Source organism: Cetorhinus maximus, chromosome 14, assembly GCF_964194155.1.
Source record: "Cetorhinus maximus chromosome 14, sCetMax3.hap1.1, whole genome shotgun sequence".
NCBI lineage: Eukaryota > Metazoa > Chordata > Chondrichthyes > Lamniformes > Cetorhinidae > Cetorhinus > Cetorhinus maximus.
The window spans coordinates 70297183-70315095 of NC_135892.1; the positions used below are offsets into that span (position 1 = coordinate 70297183).

The 17913-nt window shown below is 44.2% G+C and overlaps 1 protein-coding gene across 3 annotated transcripts in view; it reads left to right on the forward strand.

The window, feature by feature from the left end:
* The window catches only part of LOC144689722 (N-lysine methyltransferase SMYD2-like), a 52367-nt gene that overhangs the window by 23626 nt on the left and 10828 nt on the right, over positions 1 to 17913 (forward strand). For all 3 annotated transcript variants that reach the window (XM_078557061.1, XM_078557060.1, XM_078557059.1), the window contains exons 6-9: positions 6121 to 6188; positions 9128 to 9230; positions 9880 to 9990; positions 16015 to 16135. In XM_078557061.1, the coding sequence (XP_078413187.1) occupies positions 6121 to 6188; positions 9128 to 9230; positions 9880 to 9990; positions 16015 to 16135 (403 nt within the window). The remainder of the gene's footprint in view (positions 1 to 6120; positions 6189 to 9127; positions 9231 to 9879; positions 9991 to 16014; positions 16136 to 17913) is intronic.

The following is a 17913-nucleotide window of genomic DNA, read 5'->3' on the forward strand; positions in this document are numbered from 1 at the left end:
CAATCAAGCACCTGAAAGCAGACTTTATTTTTTAAAAAAAAACAAGCCCCCAGATATTTATTTTCATTTTAAATCCTAGCGGAGATTTCATCCCGCCCTTGGATGAGGTTTCATCAAAAATGTAAAGCCCGCCTGGCCGATTGGCCCGTCCGCCAAATGTAAGGTTGGACTGGCCACAAAAAAATTGCTGACGATTGGGCCGCTAATAGGCTTAATTGCCTTCTAATTGTCGACGGGCGCTCTTCTGACTCTTGCGCGCGTCTGCTGAGCAAAATAGCGATGACGTCGGGACGCTCACCTGACGTTATCTCGCACGATTTCACACCCGCTTGTGTCAGGTGTGCGCCAGCCCACGGGATGTAAAATTTTGACCCATGTAAATCTAACCATTTATTTTGCTGCTCGAATTGAAAAAATACAGACTTCTTTCCTTTAAAACTGACCCCACACTTTTTTTCTTCTGTTAAAACCACAAAAAAAAATACAGCTACAATTCAGACTTGCTCCAAGATACTTGCACCCATTGCAGAAGTTTGCGTCCATAGGCAAGCTCCCACTTCTTGCGAATTGAGACACGACCTTAAATTTTCCTGGGTGACAAGCTTCAAAGTCTACGGTGAACTCTGTTTACTCTAATGTATGCTTCAGGATAAGTATGCTGTAATTCCATGCAATTCTGATGTCTCTTTGGCAAGCAACCAGGCTTATAAAGACTTGGGCTGAAAAGTACAGATCAAGTTTAATCAAAAGCAAAATTTTAGTCAGGTTATAATACATCATGCAATGGGGTGTACATTTTCAAAACAAAATTCCACTAACATTAGCGAGCAGCTTTTATGTGAGGAATGAACCTTGCCATGTCCTTCATTAGCCTCTGCTCATATAGCAGGAAGGGAACTGCAAAACAAGAGCTACTTTCCTGGATTATATTCTGTTTCCCATTCAAGGCTCAGATGACAGAAAATGAGATAGACATATTGTGCAACATCCTATTGCAAATTGTCCTTAAGATCACTGGGATGTGAAAACAATAAGCTGAATGAGAGCTGGAAATGCTTAGCTACCTTATATTGATAGTAGTGATAAACCCATTACTTACACTGTACAGTATCTTGAGTACATCACAATTGCCAACTTACCACAATGCTTGCTTGCAGGTAAAAATGTTAGATTGCCCAATAGCAGGTTAATTTGTTAGTATTAGAGCATCAGTATCAAAGGCTCGTTTTTTTTTCCTTCCTCATTCTAGGGATGTTTTTACATGGCTGATGTGAAGGCCAGCATTAATTTCTCTTGAGGAGATGGTGGTGAGCTGCCTTCTTGAACCACTAGGAATCCATGTAGTGCACATACATCTGGGGTGCTGTTAAGTAGGGAATTCCAGAATTTTGACCCAGTGATGATGGAAGTAACAGCAATATGGTTCCAAGTCAAGATGGTGTGTCATTTGGAGGGGAACTTGCAAGTAGTGATGTCGCCATATGCCTGCTGCCTTTGTTCTTCTAGGTAATAGTAGTCACGAGTTTGGAAGGTGATAACGAAAAAACTTTGGCAGGTTGCTGGAGTGCATCTTGTATATAGTACACACTGCAGCCACATTGTTATTGTGGTGGAGGGAGTGAATATTTAAGCTGGCAGATAGGGTACTGATCTAACCAACTGCTTTGTCCAGGATGGTGTCGAACTTCTTGAGTGCTGTTGGAGCTGTAGCAATCCAGACAAGTGGACAGTATTCCATCACATTTCGGGCTCGGCACAATGCTGAACTCTTCTTCCACCACCTTCGTCTCCGTGCTCACTTCTTTGGGCAGGAGTCCTCTCCCCGTTCAACGGATCCTTTTACCTGCCTCCAATATTCTCCCTCCACCTTGACCCCTCCCTCTGGATTTTTACCTGCTTTTGATCTTTTCATTGAGAACTGTCGGCGTGACATCAGCCGTCTCAATTTCTCTGCTCCTCTCATGCACTCTAACCTGTCTCTTTCTGAACTTGCTGCACTCCGTTCTCTCAGGTGCAACTCTGACTTTGTCATCAAACCCGCTGACAAGGATGGTGTTGTTGTTGTCTAGCGCACTGACCTCTACCTCGCAGAGGCTGAGCATCAACTCGCAGACATTTCCTCCTACCTCCCCCTGGACCGTGACCCCACCACTGAACATCAAGCCATTGTTTCCAGGACTGTTACTGACCTCATCTCCTCTGGAGATCTTCCCTCCACAGCTTCCAACCTCATAGTCTCCCAACCTCGGACGGCCCGCTTCTACCTCCTACCCAAAATCCACAAACAGGACTGTCCTGGCAGACCGATCGTGTCAGCCTGTTCCTACCCCGCAGAACTTATTTCTTGTTATCTTGATTCCATTCTCTCTCCCTTTGTCCAGTCTCTTCCCACCTACATCCGCGATTCCTCTCACGCATCATATCAACAATTTCCAGTTCCCTGGCCCCAACTGCCTCCTCTTCACCATGGATGTCCAATCCCGCTACACTTCCATCCCCCACCGGGATGGTCTCATGGCTCTCAGCTTCTTCCTCGAACAGAGGCCCGAACAATCCCCATCCACCACTACTCTCCTCCGTCTGGCTGAACTTGTTCTCTCACTGAACAATTTCTCCTTAAACTTGTCTCACTTCCTCCAAATAAAAGGTGTGGCTATGGGTACCCGCATGGGCCCCAGTTATGCCTGTCTCTTTATGGGGTATGTGGAACATTCCTTGTTCCAGTCCTACTCCGGCCCCCTCCCTCAACTCTTTCTCCGGTACATCGATGATTGCTTCGGTGCTGCTTCATGCTCTCATCTGGATCTGGAAAAATTTATTAATTTTGCTTCCAATTTCCACCCCTCCATCATTTTCACTTGGTCCATCACTGACAGTTCCCTTCCCTTCCTTGACCTCTCAGTCTCAATTTCTGGTGATAGACTGTCCACCAATATTCATTACAAGCCTACCTACTCCCACAGCTACCTCGACTACAGCTCCTCACACCCCGCTTCCTGTAAGGACTCCATCCCGTTCTCTCAGTTCCTTTGCCTCTGTCGCATCTGTTCTGATGATGCCACTTTCCAAAACAGTTCCTCTGACATGTCTTCCTTCTTTCTTAACCGAGGTTTTCCACCCACGGTGGTTGACAGGGCCCTCAACCGTGTCTGGCCCATCTCCCGCACATTGCCCTCACACCTTCCTCTCCCTCCCAGAACCATGATAGGATCCCCCTTGTCCTCACTTATCACGCCACCAGCCTCCGCGTTCAAAGGATCATCCTCCGCCATTTCTGCCAACTCCAGCATGATGCCACCACCAAACACATCTTCCCTTCACCCCCACCGGCGGCTTTCCGCAAGGATAGTTCCCTCCGGGACACCCTGGTCCACTCCTCCATCACCCCCTACACCTCAACCCCTTCCCACGGTATCTTCCCATGCAATCGCAGAAGGTGCAACACCTGCCCCTTTACTTCCCTCCTCCTCACCGTCTAGGGGCCCAAACACTCCTTTCAAATGAAGCAGCGCTTCATTTGCACTTCCCTCAATTTAGTCTACTGCATTCACTGCTCCCAATGCGGTTTCCTCTACATTGGAGAGACCAAACACAGACTGGGTGACCACTTTGCGGAACACCTTCGGTCTGTCCGCGAGCATGACCCAGACCTCCCTGTCGCTTGCCATTTCAACACACCACCCTGCTCTTATGCCCACATGTCCGTCCTTGGCTTGCTGCATTGTTCCAGTGAAGCTTAACGCAAACTGGAGGGACAGCACCTCATCTTCCGACTAGGCACTTTACAGTCTTCCGGACTGAATATTGAGTTCAACGATTTCAGATCGTGCACTCTCTCCTCCATCCCCACCCCCTTTCTGATCCCCCTTTTTCCAATAATTTATAATTTTTTTACAACTATATTTTTTTCTTTTCCCTCCTATTTTTAAATTTATTTCGATCTATTGTTTCATCTCCACCTTTTAGCCCATTTCGATTCCCTTCCCCCCCCACCCCACCCCCACTAGGGCCATCTGCCACTAGCTTGTCCTGCTTGCTTCCCTTAATGTCCCTATTAGCACATCCTTTAGATAATATCACCACCATCAACACCCCTTTGTCCTTTTGTCTATGACATCTTTGGCAGTCTCTTCTTGGCCTCCACCTATCCCTGGCCCCCTATCAAGCTCTCCTGTCCCACCCCCTTCTACCAGCTTATATTTCATCTCATTTCTATATGTCTTAGTTCTGGCGAAGGGTCATACGGACTCGAAACGTCAACTGTATCCCTCTCCGCAGATACTGTCAGACCTGAGTTTTTCCAGGTATTTTTGTTTTTGTTCTAGTTCAAGTTTTTGTTCACACTCCTGACTTGTGCCTTGTAGTTCGTGAAGAAGTTTTGGGGTGTCAGGAGGTGAGCTACTTACTTCAGATTTCCCAGCCTCTGTCCTGCTCTTGTAACTTACAGTATTCATGTGGCTGGTCCAGTTGAGTTTCTGGTCAAAAGTGACCCTCTAGGATGTTGCAAGTAGGGGATTCAGCGATGGTAATGCCGTTGAATGTCAAGGGTAAGTGGTTAGACACCCTCTCATTGGTGATCATCATCACCTGGTGCTTGTGTGATGCGAATGTTACTTGCCACTTAACAGCCCAAGATCTGTTGTAGTCTTGCTGCATGTGGGCATGGGCTGCTTCATTATCTGAGGGTTCTGAAAGGAACTTAACACTCTGCATTGGCAAAAATCCCCACTTTTCACCTTGCAATGGAGAGGACGTCATTGGTGAAGCAGCTGAAGATGGTTTGGCCTAGGACACTGCTATGGGAACACCTGCAGTGATGTTCTAGGGCTGGGATGATTGGTTTCCATCAACCACAACCATCTTCCTTTGTGCTAGATATGACTCCAACCAGTGGAGAGATTTCCCCCTGGTTCCCATTGACTTTGATTTTACTTGGGCTGCTTGATGCCACACGGTCAAATGCTGCCTTGATGTCAAGGGCATCACTAGCATCCAGAATTCGGTTCTTGTATCCATGTTTGGACCATGACTGTAATGAGGTCTGGAGCTGAGTGGTCCTGGTGGAACCCAAACTGAACATTAGTGACTAAGTGCCATTTGGTAGCACTGTTGACAATATCTTCCATTACTTTTCTGGTGTTTGAGGATAGACTGATGATAGAGCAGCAACTTGCTGAATTGGATTAATTCTCTTTCTATGGGCAATTTTCAACTTGGTTGTGTAGATGCCAGTCTTATAGCTGTACTGGAACAGCTGGGTTAGAGGTGTGGCTAGTTCTAAATCAATTTCCAGGTTCCCACAGGAAGTGTGTGTCATATGAGAATCAAATTGGGTTTAGCACTGATGGCTAAACTGTTGAATAGTCTGTTAAATGACTTGTGTGAAGAATTGACACTTAAGTAAAATACAAGGCAGTGCTGGGACTGTGTCCCTATACACATCTGGATGGGGGAAGGGTAAAAAGAAAAATGAAAGCTTTTTAAAAAAAAATCAATAACCAAAAATCTGTGTAAAATGGCCTCTTAAAGTAAAAATATATTGACTGGAGTTGTATATATGCTGTCCTGCCATTTCCAGGTGGATTAGCTGCATTATACAAAATCTTTTAGGCCAGCAACTATTAACAGAGAAACTAGCAGATACCTGTAAACGTTTTGAGATGTTTTGAGATGCATCATTTAAAATCAGCGCCACTGTAATCTCTTCAATAAGCTAGTGTAAGGGCTATTGAAAGTTATAGCCTTTGTAGCTCTAAATGGTACTGAATTTACACTTGCTCCAATTCAATGTAGACAGTAATTGTCAACAGTGCCAGTTATGTTGGGGTTTCATCATTGTATTATGAGACCTGTTGGAGATCCCAGAATTACAGGGCCATAAGCTTTGCTTACATCTACTAAATCAGCTCAGACACCTGCATTTTTGAACGTTTGTGTATATCTGCAGTTCTGATTGTGATCTTTTTTCCTCTTCCCAGCCTTTATAAACCAGTCTTAGCTTGAACCTGTAGCATCACTTATCTAAAGCTGAGAAGAACAATAATCAAGCTCTGTAGAGAATAACTGAGGGACCGATTTGTTTTTGCGAAGTGTTTAGTTTTTATTTTCTTTCTTTTTAAGGTCAACTGTAATGGATTCACAATTGAAGATGAAGAACTGTCTCACTTAGGTTCTGCTATCTTTCCAAGGTTAGTATTGTAATGAAAAGTACTCTGTTTATATTGTCACTTAGTAAGATTTTTTGATTTTAAAATAGTTCATTGCAATCATTTATTCTTGACAAGTAAACTGGACTTGTCACATGTGCTGTAAACAGTTACCAGGAATTCCTGAAGGACCATTTCCTGCCAACACCCATCTTGTGCTAAGAAATACACTGACAACCAATTTAAGGTTATCAGTCGGGCTCACTTGCACATGCTAGAAGCTACATATATTCACACATAGAGCCCTGCCCTTTGCAGACAGAAGGAGCGTATCCACGGATTGTGACTTTTTCAACTAAACAAAAGCTTGGGGGATAGTCATTCCTTGTTCATTCCCAATGGCAATGCTTTGATCAACCAGTCGACCTGCCTGGTTTGAAGTTAAACAAAAGCTTGGCAGTTAACTATATCTTTGTGCATTCTCCAAGGCAATGCCTCTACCAATCAGAGTCCACTTGCCAACCAATCAGCACCTTCTCTTGCAGTATAAATTGTTGTTCCCATTACAATTGGTATGCTTGTGAATCTATCCTGTTGAGTGCCAGATGAAAAGCTTCGACCGCATGTCTCTATTTTTTCAGCAATGCACAATTAATTCAGTGAGTCCAGACAGCACGTCCCTTCATCAGCCTTAAAAACTGGAATTTCAAATGATCATGGATTAGCACATGGTTTTTGATGGTATAAAGGTTTAAATCTATTCATGATAGGGTATTAGTGCTCTCACTCTGTGCCACAGATGGGAGCTGAACTCCCACTCTATTCAGCTCTGATCTGTGTTGAATGTAGGTGGTGGCATCTCTAGCCAACGGGTAATGAAAAGTTTGAAAAGAAGATAAAGGCTTATCCAACCTTGATGCCCCCAATTGCTATTTTTGAGTTTATTTTAAAAAAAAAATTAAACTACATGTTGCTGATGGTGTCTCGGGGTACCTGCCTTGGAGGAGTTAGCAAGCTTGACAATGTCAGAATGCTGTAATTACACACACAGTTGGATTGACCTAATTGCTGAAGCTCTCTGCATTAACGCCTGCTGAGTATTTATTTAGTTCCATTATTCTGTTGGATTTAGTAACTCCTCCAAGATTGTTCATGCAGTGATGTGGGCTGCACTCTGTGTTTACAAATTGATCAACATCTTTACGTACTTTTGTTCTTTGTCTTTTAACCATTTATAACTTTTTTTTCTGCATTTGTTGCTGATGGTGAGGCAGTCTCCTGAAGAGGTGTTCTGCTAGGGCTGCAAGGATAGTTTAAGATGGTAGTCTCTCTCAGTAACGGGAAAAATTCAAATACCATGCCATATCACAGGTTAATTATATTGTCACGCAAGCAAATGTCAAGGCTGTTCAACAATTGACAAGTTTTGTCAACGCTTGCCAAGAATTATTAGACTGCAGTAGCGGTTATGAGACTTGCTTGATAAATCATAGGACATTGTTTTCTGGATCCTAATTGGATCAGCTTCTAATTTTCATTGTTTATCAATTGGGATGCTGTTACGGCCACAACTAATGTTATTCGCTGAGCAAGCCAAATCCTACAGGGAAACTTGTCTTACTGATCATAACATTTTTTTTGTATTTTGAAAACTAGGGGAAAACTACAAACCCTAGAAGCACAGAATCCCGGTAACACTTATAGAATTTAAAATGAGAAGATTTAATAAGAAAAACAAAAAACTTAAGCACACAAGATTAAAATTACACAGTTGTGAACAGTCTTCTAAAACGTTCCCCCAAAAAACCCTACTTGGTCAAAACACACAATTAAGCTACTTGGCAACATGTCCCTTACAGATTTTTAACCATAGAAATCCAATAATGTTAACCAAGGCAAAAACTGCAGCTACTTTAATAAAGTATACCACTATCTTCCACTCTGCTGTTGAAAAAACTGAAGGACGTTCAGGAACAGACTGCTCTCTGAAAACAAAGATTTCTCTGGCTTGAAACTGGATGGCTGCTTCAAATTCACAGCACTGAGCTGGTCTCGGGACATCTCCCCCACACAGCCAACCCAACTCAACTAAACATCTTTCCTTAAATATCCTTTTCCCATTTGATCTTAGATTCCATTGTTCTAAACACCTCTTTATATTCCCAAAATATAAAAGTCTTTCACGTTTTCCTATTGCCTCCACTTTCGGGTAAAATAAAATTTAATAACGTTCCCTTTTTACTTATGAAACCTTTAAGCTGTAAAGCCCCTTGTCACTTCTAAACCCCCTTTTGAAATGTAACAGGTAAGGACTTGACTTTTCAGATATTATCGAATGCAAATTTTAAAACCCAAACTATTTACTCTTACATTCAACTTCACCATAGCCTCTCATTACAAACGCATGCATCTAGATCTCTTTTTCTCTCTCACTCTCACACTCTCTCTCTCTCTCTCTCTCTCTCTCTCTCACTCACTCACTCACTCACTCTCTCTCTCACTCGTCTTTACAGAATACCACCATATTCCAAAAACTGTGTTAACAAATAACATCCATCTTCGCAACCTTTCAATGGGTCATCTGTCATACTGCAACTTCCCACTTTGGGAGAGGGAGACCTTGATGTCCCTCAAAGCGGGCACACATATCCTGTTAACCCAACAACCGAGTGACTCCCACACCCATCTTGACTGTGCCACCATCAAATCATCGGAGTGCCATTGTACTTTTAACGCCAGTGGCTTTCAGCCTCTTGCCTAATGAGAAAGGGGATCATGCAAATAAGCAAGTTACAGCCTTTTGTCATAACATATATTTGCAAATTAATTTTTCTTACTGTCTTTGGATATTGGATATGAATTCAACATATTGTATATATCTAGCTTGCGTATGGAGTTGTGCAGGTTTTTAAAACTGAACTGCTAACTTTAAAAGATTGGAAATCCTGATTTGCTGTGTTTTTATCATTTCTCATCCACAGTGTTGCTCTGATGAATCACAGCTGTTGCCCGAATGTGATTGTGACCTACAAGGGGACGACTGCAGAGGTCAGAGCTGTCAAGGAGATAAGCCCCGGAGAAGAGGTTAGCGAGAAGGATTATAGAGCTTGATTTAAAAAAAAAATGAAAATTGTAATAATTCTGTGTAAATATAGTGAATATTCTGAAGTAAAATGTTATGAATATATGCAAATAAGCATGTCAAGCACTTGTGCAGCTTGGTATCCCCATATTTTATTTCATTTGCTTCGAAGTGACCAGCTTGCTGGGGTATCAATGTAACTGTTGGAAATTAGAAATAAATAACAAGCACATGTATAAACTATTACAAAGTGACTGATACCGCCTCATATAGTAGGCATAGGGCAGGCCTTATGCATTGTTAAGCAACAATTTTGATGCTATGAATTGTAAGAAATATATGATTGAGGTTTATGTCCCTATATGTAGCCAGTCCTTCATGTCTTTGTGGAGTTTGACAGTATTGTGTTTATATGGATGATGACAGCTGGAAGAAGCCTACTAGTCAACCAGCAAGAGTGTACCTGCATGTCCTCAAAGTATTGAGCTACAAAGTACTCCAGTAATAATATTTTAGTAATGGTACTTTTATAATGCAAAGATTTCTTGCCTTGTCTGCAAGCTTATGGAATCTATATATTATTTTGGTCCTGATGCTAGTTTTGAAATGAAAATCACACTTGTGCGCATATTTTGGTCAACTTCACTCCAGATTTTCACCAGCTATATTGATCTGCTGTATCCAACTGAAGACAGACAAGATCGATTAAGGGATTCCTATTTCTTTACTTGCGACTGCAGAGAATGTGCAACAAAAGCAAAGGTAACATTTCTAATCTTCATTTTGCTCGCTTCACCTCCCCCCTCCCCACTGGGCACCCACCCGTGCCAACCCACCCTCACCCACTCAATCGTGTGCCAGGACATGCCCTGGCTCTCTCCCTGGCTCCCTTGCTCTCTCCAGTGTGAGCAGGTCAGTGGGAGCCCTGCAGCACAATCGGGCAAAAGCTTCCAAATTTGAAGAGACTTGTTGCATCCTCCATAATATTACAATGGGACTCAGTCTTCAGAACACACAGGTACTAGTCCCTGCTCTCAAAAAGACAGAGAAAGCAAGAGAGAGACTTGTACAGAGACTGAGACAGACAGAGGGTGGAATTTTATGTCCCGTGGTGCGGGTGGGGCTGTAAAAATGCGATGAGCCATTCAAAGTTGGGGAACCATAAAACCTCATGGGCATAAAAGTCCATCCAGAATGTGCAACATAGACACACATACATATGTCTGCCTGTGTGTGCCTCACTCTCTCTCTGGGTGTGTGCATCGCTCCCCATCGTGTGGCCCCCCCCCCCCCCCCCCGGTACCTCTCGCTCTCCCTGTCTTTGTGCATGTCTCTCCCCCGCAGTGTGCTTCTCTTTTCCCTCCTCCCCCCACCGTGTGCTTCTCTCTCCCCCCACCACCACCGTGTGCTTCTCTCTCCTCCCCCCACCATGTGCTTCTCTCTCCCCCCACCACCACCGTGTGCTTCTCTCTCCTCCCCCCACCATGTGCTTCTCTCTCCCCCCACCACCACCGTGTGCTTCTCTCTCCTCCCCCCACCGTGTGCTTCTCTCTTCCCTCCTCCCCCCACCGTGCTTCTCTCTCCCCCACCATCACCGTGTGCTTCTCTCTCTCCTCCCCCAACACCGTGTGCTTCTCTCTCTCCTCCCCCCCAACACCGTGCTTCTCTCTCCCCTCCCCCCCCACCGTGTGCTTCTCTCCCCTCCCCCCCCACCGTGTGCTTCTCTCCCCTCCCCCCCACCGTGTGCTTCTCTCCCCTCCCCCCCACCGTGTGCTTCTCTCCCCTCCCCCCACCGTGTGCTCTTCTCTCCCCTCCCCCCCACCGTGTGCTTCTCTCTCTCCTCCCCCCCCACCGTGTGCTTCTCTCTCTTCCCCCCCTCCCCACCGTGTGCTTCTCTCTCTCCTCCCCCCCCCACCGTGTGCTTCTCTCTCTCCCCCCTCCCCACCGTGTGCTTCTCTCTCTCCCTCCCCCGACTGTGTGCTTCTCGCTCTCTCTCTCCCCCCCCATCGTGTGCTTCTCTCTCCCCCCCGTCCCCACCATGTGCTTCTCTCCCCCCACTACCATGTGCTTCTCTCTCCCGCCCAATGTGCCTCTCGCTCTCCCTGTCTCTGTGTGTGCCTCCCCCCCGTCAGCCTTGCTCTCCCCCCCCGTCGGCCTCGCTCTTCCCCCACCGTCGGCCTCGCTCTCCCCCCCGTCGGCCTCACTCTCCCCCCCGTCGGCCTCGCTCTCCCCCCTGTCGGCCTCGCTCTCTCTCTCTCTCTCTCTCTTCTGCCCCCCCCCCCACCACCACCACCGTCTGCCTCTCCTTTCTCTTTCTTTCTCCTTCTCTCTCTTCCTCTCTCCGTCTCTCTCTCTCCTGCGCTCTTTCTCTTTCCACCGCTCTCTATCTCCTTCCCCGGCCCATCTCCTACCTGTGTGTCGTTTTTAGAGCAAGATTGTGTTATGATGTCCTAATCTCACTCTAATATTAAGGAGGGTGCAGCTATTCCCTACAAATTTAGACGACCTAGCCTGACTATGCTGGTCTTTCACTAGCCTGTCCAGAAACAGGACTTGACAATTCCAATGATGTGATCCGCGCTGGTCCTGGTACCGCTCGGATCTTATTGAACCTGTTTGCAGCTCTCCTGTTGTGTAATTGAGCAGTGCAGGCATCCTAGATTGTCTGAGAATAAATGAGTCAAAGCCGCCTTCCAGGTTGTGCACATTGATGTGCAGAATGACTGCATTACTCACTATCTGAAAATTTGGGGAATGAAATCCCTTCTTGTTCCTGATGATGATGGGTTTTTCATTCCAGGTTTTTGTAGCCACAGGGGACATATCACTAGCACCTTGTACTTAAGAATCTAATCACTCAGAAGAAGGTGAAGAGTTTTTTCATTTTGCTGAGTCTGTGCAAATTGAACAAACTCAGGATATGCTCAAAAATTACCTGTGACCTGTCTAATATAAGACAGAGAAGCAAGGTCTTACATTTGTGCAGTTCTTTTCATGAATTCAGGATGCGCCATAACATCCCACAGCCAATGGAGCATTTTGAAATGTAGCCTCTATCGAAATGTAGGGAATGAATTGCTACCTGTGACTAATATGTCACTATAAGTCACCTGCAAGCAGCCCAAAGCAAAGTAAAGGAAATAAAAAATCTAAACCAGCAAAGAGAAACAAAACAGAACGGGCGTAGACATTATGATCTGAAGTTGCTGAACTCAATGTCGAGTTCAACAAACTTGGAGTCACATTTATGGACTGAACGGAGGACCTAAAAGCAGTCACTCGACCTACGTTTGGCCTCATTAATGCGGAGGAGACCACATTGTGAGCAGTGAATAGATATACGAAATTGAAAGAAGTACAAGTAAGTTGCTGTTTCACCTGGTAGGTGTGTATGGGGCCTTGAGCAGAGGAAGTGAGGAGATAAAAGGGTAGGTGTTGCACCTCCTGCGCTGGCATGGAAAGGTGCCATAGGAAAGGGAGGGCATGCTGGAGGTGACTGAGGAGTGGACCAAGATATTGTAGGGGGAACGGTCCCTCCGGAATGCTGAAAGAGGAGGGGTGGGAGAGTAACGTTCTGCTGTTTACAGTCCCATTCGACATTGCCAAGCTATTCTAGGAGTGAACAAATGGGTTGTAATAACAATGAGTTGCATTTACATAGCACATTTACTGGGATACTTTTCTGGATTAAAGCCGATTTTATATAAATACAGGTTATTGTAAAATGCTCACGGTACTCCCGAGGTGTTCTGAGGCTAAGTAAAATATTACTTGGATTATAAGGAGAATCTTAGATGTGGTCAAATTTCAGAACAGGAAATGGGTGGTTGAGATGGTCAGTGGTGGGGCAAAGGAAGACATAAATACGTCTTAGGCTGAAGTTGGTGGGGGAAAGGTGGGCAGGGTTGGGGAAGACTAGGTGATAGAGAATTTAAAATTGAGGCTGATTTTAATTGTGCCATAGATGGAGTTGAAAACAATGGTCAGCAAGGGCAAATTAAAACTTCATCCCTACAAACTACGGTTGTATTCCCTACAATTTACAAAGTTAAGGAGTGATTTGATAGAAGTTTTGAAGGTATTAAGGGGAGCTAATGGGATAGATGGAGAGAAACTATTTCCACTGTTTGAGGAGTCTAGGACTAGGAAACATAGCCTAAAAGTTAGAGCTAAACCTTTCAAAAGTGAAGTTAGGAAACATTTGTACAAGTGAAGGATGGTAGAAGCATGGAACTCTCTTTCTCAAATGGCATTTAATGCTAGATTAATTGTTAGCTTTAAATAGGTTGACAGATTTTTGTTAACCTAAGATATTAAGAGATATGGAGCAAAGGCAAGTATAGAGTTGGGTCACAGATCAGCGAACATCCCATTAAGTGGTGGAACAGGCTCGAGGGACTAAATGACTGGGGTTGCAAGGAAAGCGCGAGTTGTTGAGGGATAGGATACGGATAGTAGAGTTTTAAAATCATCAAAAATTTATGTGGGAGGGGTGGGGAATGGGGTGGAAGGTTGGTTAGGCAGATACTGGGATAACCAAGTCCAGAGTTGACGCAAGCATGGCTAGGAGTTTTGGAGGCAGACGGACTGAGGCAGGTAACATTAGAGGTGGGCATTGGCAGCCTTCGTTATGAAGGAGTGCAGCATTATAGTGGGTGTAGTTTTGAGATGAGACCATAATCCGACATCCTGTTTACCCACTCGGATAGATGTAATAGTCCCCATAGCGCTATTAGAAGAAGCACAGGGGAAGTTCTCCGGGAGCCTAGCTAACATTTGTCCTTCAACCAATACCACAAAAATATCCTAATTTGGTCATTTATCTCCTTTCTATTTGTGGGATCTTACTGTGTGCAAATTGGCTGCAGTATTTCCCTACATTGCAACAGTGACTATACGTCAAATGTATTTAAGATAAAAGCAAAATACTGCAGATGCTGGAAATCTGAAACAAAGACAGAAAATGCTGGAAAAACTCAGCTGGTCTAACAGCATCTGTGGAGAGAAAAAAAAGAGTTAACGTTTCAGAGCTGAAGAGTCATACGGACTCGAAACATTAACTCTGTTTTTTTTTCTCTCCACAGATGCTGTTAGACCTGCTGAATTTTTCCAGCACGTTGTTTTTGCCTCAAATGTATTTCATTGGTTTGGAACATCAATGAAAGGTGCTGTATAAACGCATTATTTCTTCCATGGAAAACTGGATGGCAGCAGGCAGTTACAGCACAGAGATAACAGAGACTGAGAGAGCTGGTAGAGTTGGGTGTCATCAGAGTGTATGCGGAACATGAACCCATGGGCTGAATTTTGCTGGCCCCATTGAGACGGGCTTGGAGATGGCGGGGTGAGGAGAATTGGTTTTCTGAGGCATTTCCATCTCTGAGACACTTTCCCAGGCGGGCAGGGAAGAAAGTCAGCAGCCCACTCTGACCAGGCAGGCAACCAATTAGGCCATTTAAGAGCACACTTAGGGGCCATTTTCCTGATGGAGAAGGATCTTCCTGCTCTCCAGGAGCAACCTCCCGGTAGCTTGTCAGGAGGGGTTTATCGCTGCTTCCTTTAAAACCCTCTCCCAGAGCCAAGGGGATCAGCAGGCCACTGCTGCAGGCCATTAGTGAAGGGGCTCTCCCTCCACAATAATAGCCTGCCAACTGTGGCCACACATGTAACAATTTTAGAAGTTTTCAGAGGACTTCTCCATCTTGAGGCACCCTTTCGGTCTCCCACCTACATTGGCAGCATCCACTTTTCTCAGTGGCACTCTCTTACCAAGAAAACTGAGGGGCTGAGAAAAGTGAGGCTGTTGGCAGCCCACAGCTTCGGGCGCTCCGAATGGCCCTCCCATCTGCGAAGCCTGCCCTCGTTGGACAAGGCTCCTGGAGGCAGATTGCAGAGGGGGGCAGGACTCGGACACCATCGGGGTCAGTACCCGCGTATGGTCCTAACGTCGGGATTCCAACAATCACTGGAAAATTTACCTCCATGTCTCTGGATAACCTTATCGAGGGGCAGAATGAAGATGAGGAAAAGGAGGGCACTAATTGTAGATCCTTGAGAGATTTCTGAGGCGATTAGAGTGCTGAGAAAAGAATCCACTAGTAAAGAGATTCTGCCAATAATCGGATAATTAAGAGTGGAACAAAGCAATGGTAATCTCCCCAAGGTAGACATTGGAGGAGAGATGCTTGGGGATTCGGAGGATGGTATGATTGATTAAACAAAAGCCCTTTATTAAGGCTATCACCTTGGTTGCTGGGATAGCTCTTCCCATTGATTTCTCTTCACCTTCAATAATAACAATAATAAATATCATCACTAACACATTTATACATGATTTTGAGAACCTGGAATGGGAGGAAAAGAAATTGTGATTTTAATGTACGAGTTTTCAGCCAGTTCTGGAGAATTGGTGGGGAAATGATTTTATCAGACGTGATGGTGTGAGATGTGCCTTTCTTACCAAGAAAATATGACCAAAAGTATAGAGAATACCAGTAATCATATAAAAAAAATGCACAACCATATTAGGAATTAGTTGCAGTAGATTACACCTTTGTCTTACCTTGATGCTTTTTAAAAAATCTTTCAAGGGATATGGGCATCGCTGATGAGGCCAGTATTTATTGCCCATCCCTATGGCGATATAATTCCAAGTCAGGATATTGTGTGAGTTGAAGTGGAACTTGCAGATGGTGGTGTTCCTATACGTCTGCTGCCCTTGTCCTTCGTGTTGGTGGTGGTAGTTTTATCATTAATGGTGCTTCATGTTCCCATTCTTCTCTGCAGGATAAAGAAAAGTTGGAGATTAGAAAATATGGTGAACCACCAAAGCCAGAGGTCATCAACGACATGATTAAATATGCTCGGAATATAATTGAAGAGTTCAGGAGAGCTAAGCACTACAAAAATATCCTTTTCCCATAAATTGGTCATAAGGCACCCACGTCTTAAAAACCAAGCTACTGTAGCTTGATTAGTGCTGCTAATTAGTGTTAATTAATACAATTTCTGTTCATTCTGATGCTCTTCACCTCTTGTATATTTGTTGACAACAGGCTAGCCATTCACTCCTCTTGTTCTTGGCACATATAAGTTATTTGGACTTGGGAATAAGAAAATTAATATTAAAATTTGCTGATGACAGATCGTAAAAGGCTTGACCAAAAATCAAGGAAGGAAAGCTGCGAAAGACTTCAGGCAGCTATAGGCAGAATGAGGGAATGTCAGATGTAATTTAGTTGTGGAGAAGTGTGAGGTGATGAATTTTGGGAGGGAAAACAGTGTGTGGGGGTATAAACTGAATGGAAAGACGCTGAAGAGATGAAGAAACATATAATTAAAACACATAATTCCTTGCAAGTGCAAGCAAATTTTTTTTTAAACATCATCCAATCGTTTTATAAATAGGGCCATAGAGCTCAGGAGCAACAAGATGACAGGCTACAATTAACACTGTTTTCAGTTTTGAGTATATGATTATACAAAGGATATTAAAGCCACACAGTTTAGGTTCAATTTGTGGTAGAAAATTCGACTTAGGTGATGGCACTAAATGGTTGGTATCAGATCGGCTGATTATATGCAGTGCCTGTGGTTTAATTCAATTGACTGTAATAGAACTGAAATATCAGGTGCTGCATTGTTGTTTATTGCAAGGGGAATTGAATATAAAGATAGCGATGTTTTGCTACAGTTTGTGAGACCACATGTGGAGTACAGTGTACAGTTTTGGTCTCCTTACTTAAAAAAGGACATAAATGCCTTAGAAGCAGCTCAGAGAAGGTTCGTTCGACTGATACCTGAGATGGGGGGTTACCTTTTATGAGGAAAGGTTGGACAGCTTGGTCCTGTATCCATTGGAGTTTAGAAGAGTGAGAGGCAATCTTATAGAAACGTATCAGATCCTGAGGAGACTTGACAGGGTGGATGCTGAAAGGATTTTTCTCCTTCTGGGAGAGACTAGAACAAACAGACACAGTTTAAAAATAAGAGGTCTCCCATTTAAGGCAGAGATGAAGAGAATTTTTTTTCTTTGAGGGTTGTGAGTCTTTGGAACATTCTTCCCCAGAGAGCAGTGGGGGCAGGGTCATTGAATATTTTTAAGGCAAAGGTAGATTGACTCCTTGTTAGTCAAGAATCTAAGGTTATCAGGCATAGGCAGGAGAGTGGAGTTGGGGCCATGATCAGATCAGCCATGATCTTATTGAATAGCGGAGTAGGCTCGAGAGGCCAAATGGCCTACTCCTGCACTTAATTTGTATGTTCGTAACAGCCAGCCGTTCTGGTATGCCCGATTTTTGCCACTGACCAAGAGCCATCTCTATTCCTAGGTATGAGGAATGACTTTCAAATACTGGGTATTATTACCACTGTCCAGGTAAGAAGGAATTTGCGTTTTTAAAATTTTGCAGGGTTCTGATATCTGGGAAGATTATTTCCTCGGTTGCAGAATTTCGGATGAAATATCCTTACATGGTTATAGCACTGTTGAGGACACAATTTGTGCAAAAGTGTAAAGAGTTGGAGGGACACTGGAGAAGGTACTATGAAATTTAAAAAAAAATATGTTTTAATTTCCCATTGCAGTCTAGCTTTTGGGAGCTCCCTCATACTCTTTTGTGTTATGATCCCAGTTGAGGCTACCCCTGGACAGAGTGGAACCCAGCTTGATACATCTTAACTTTT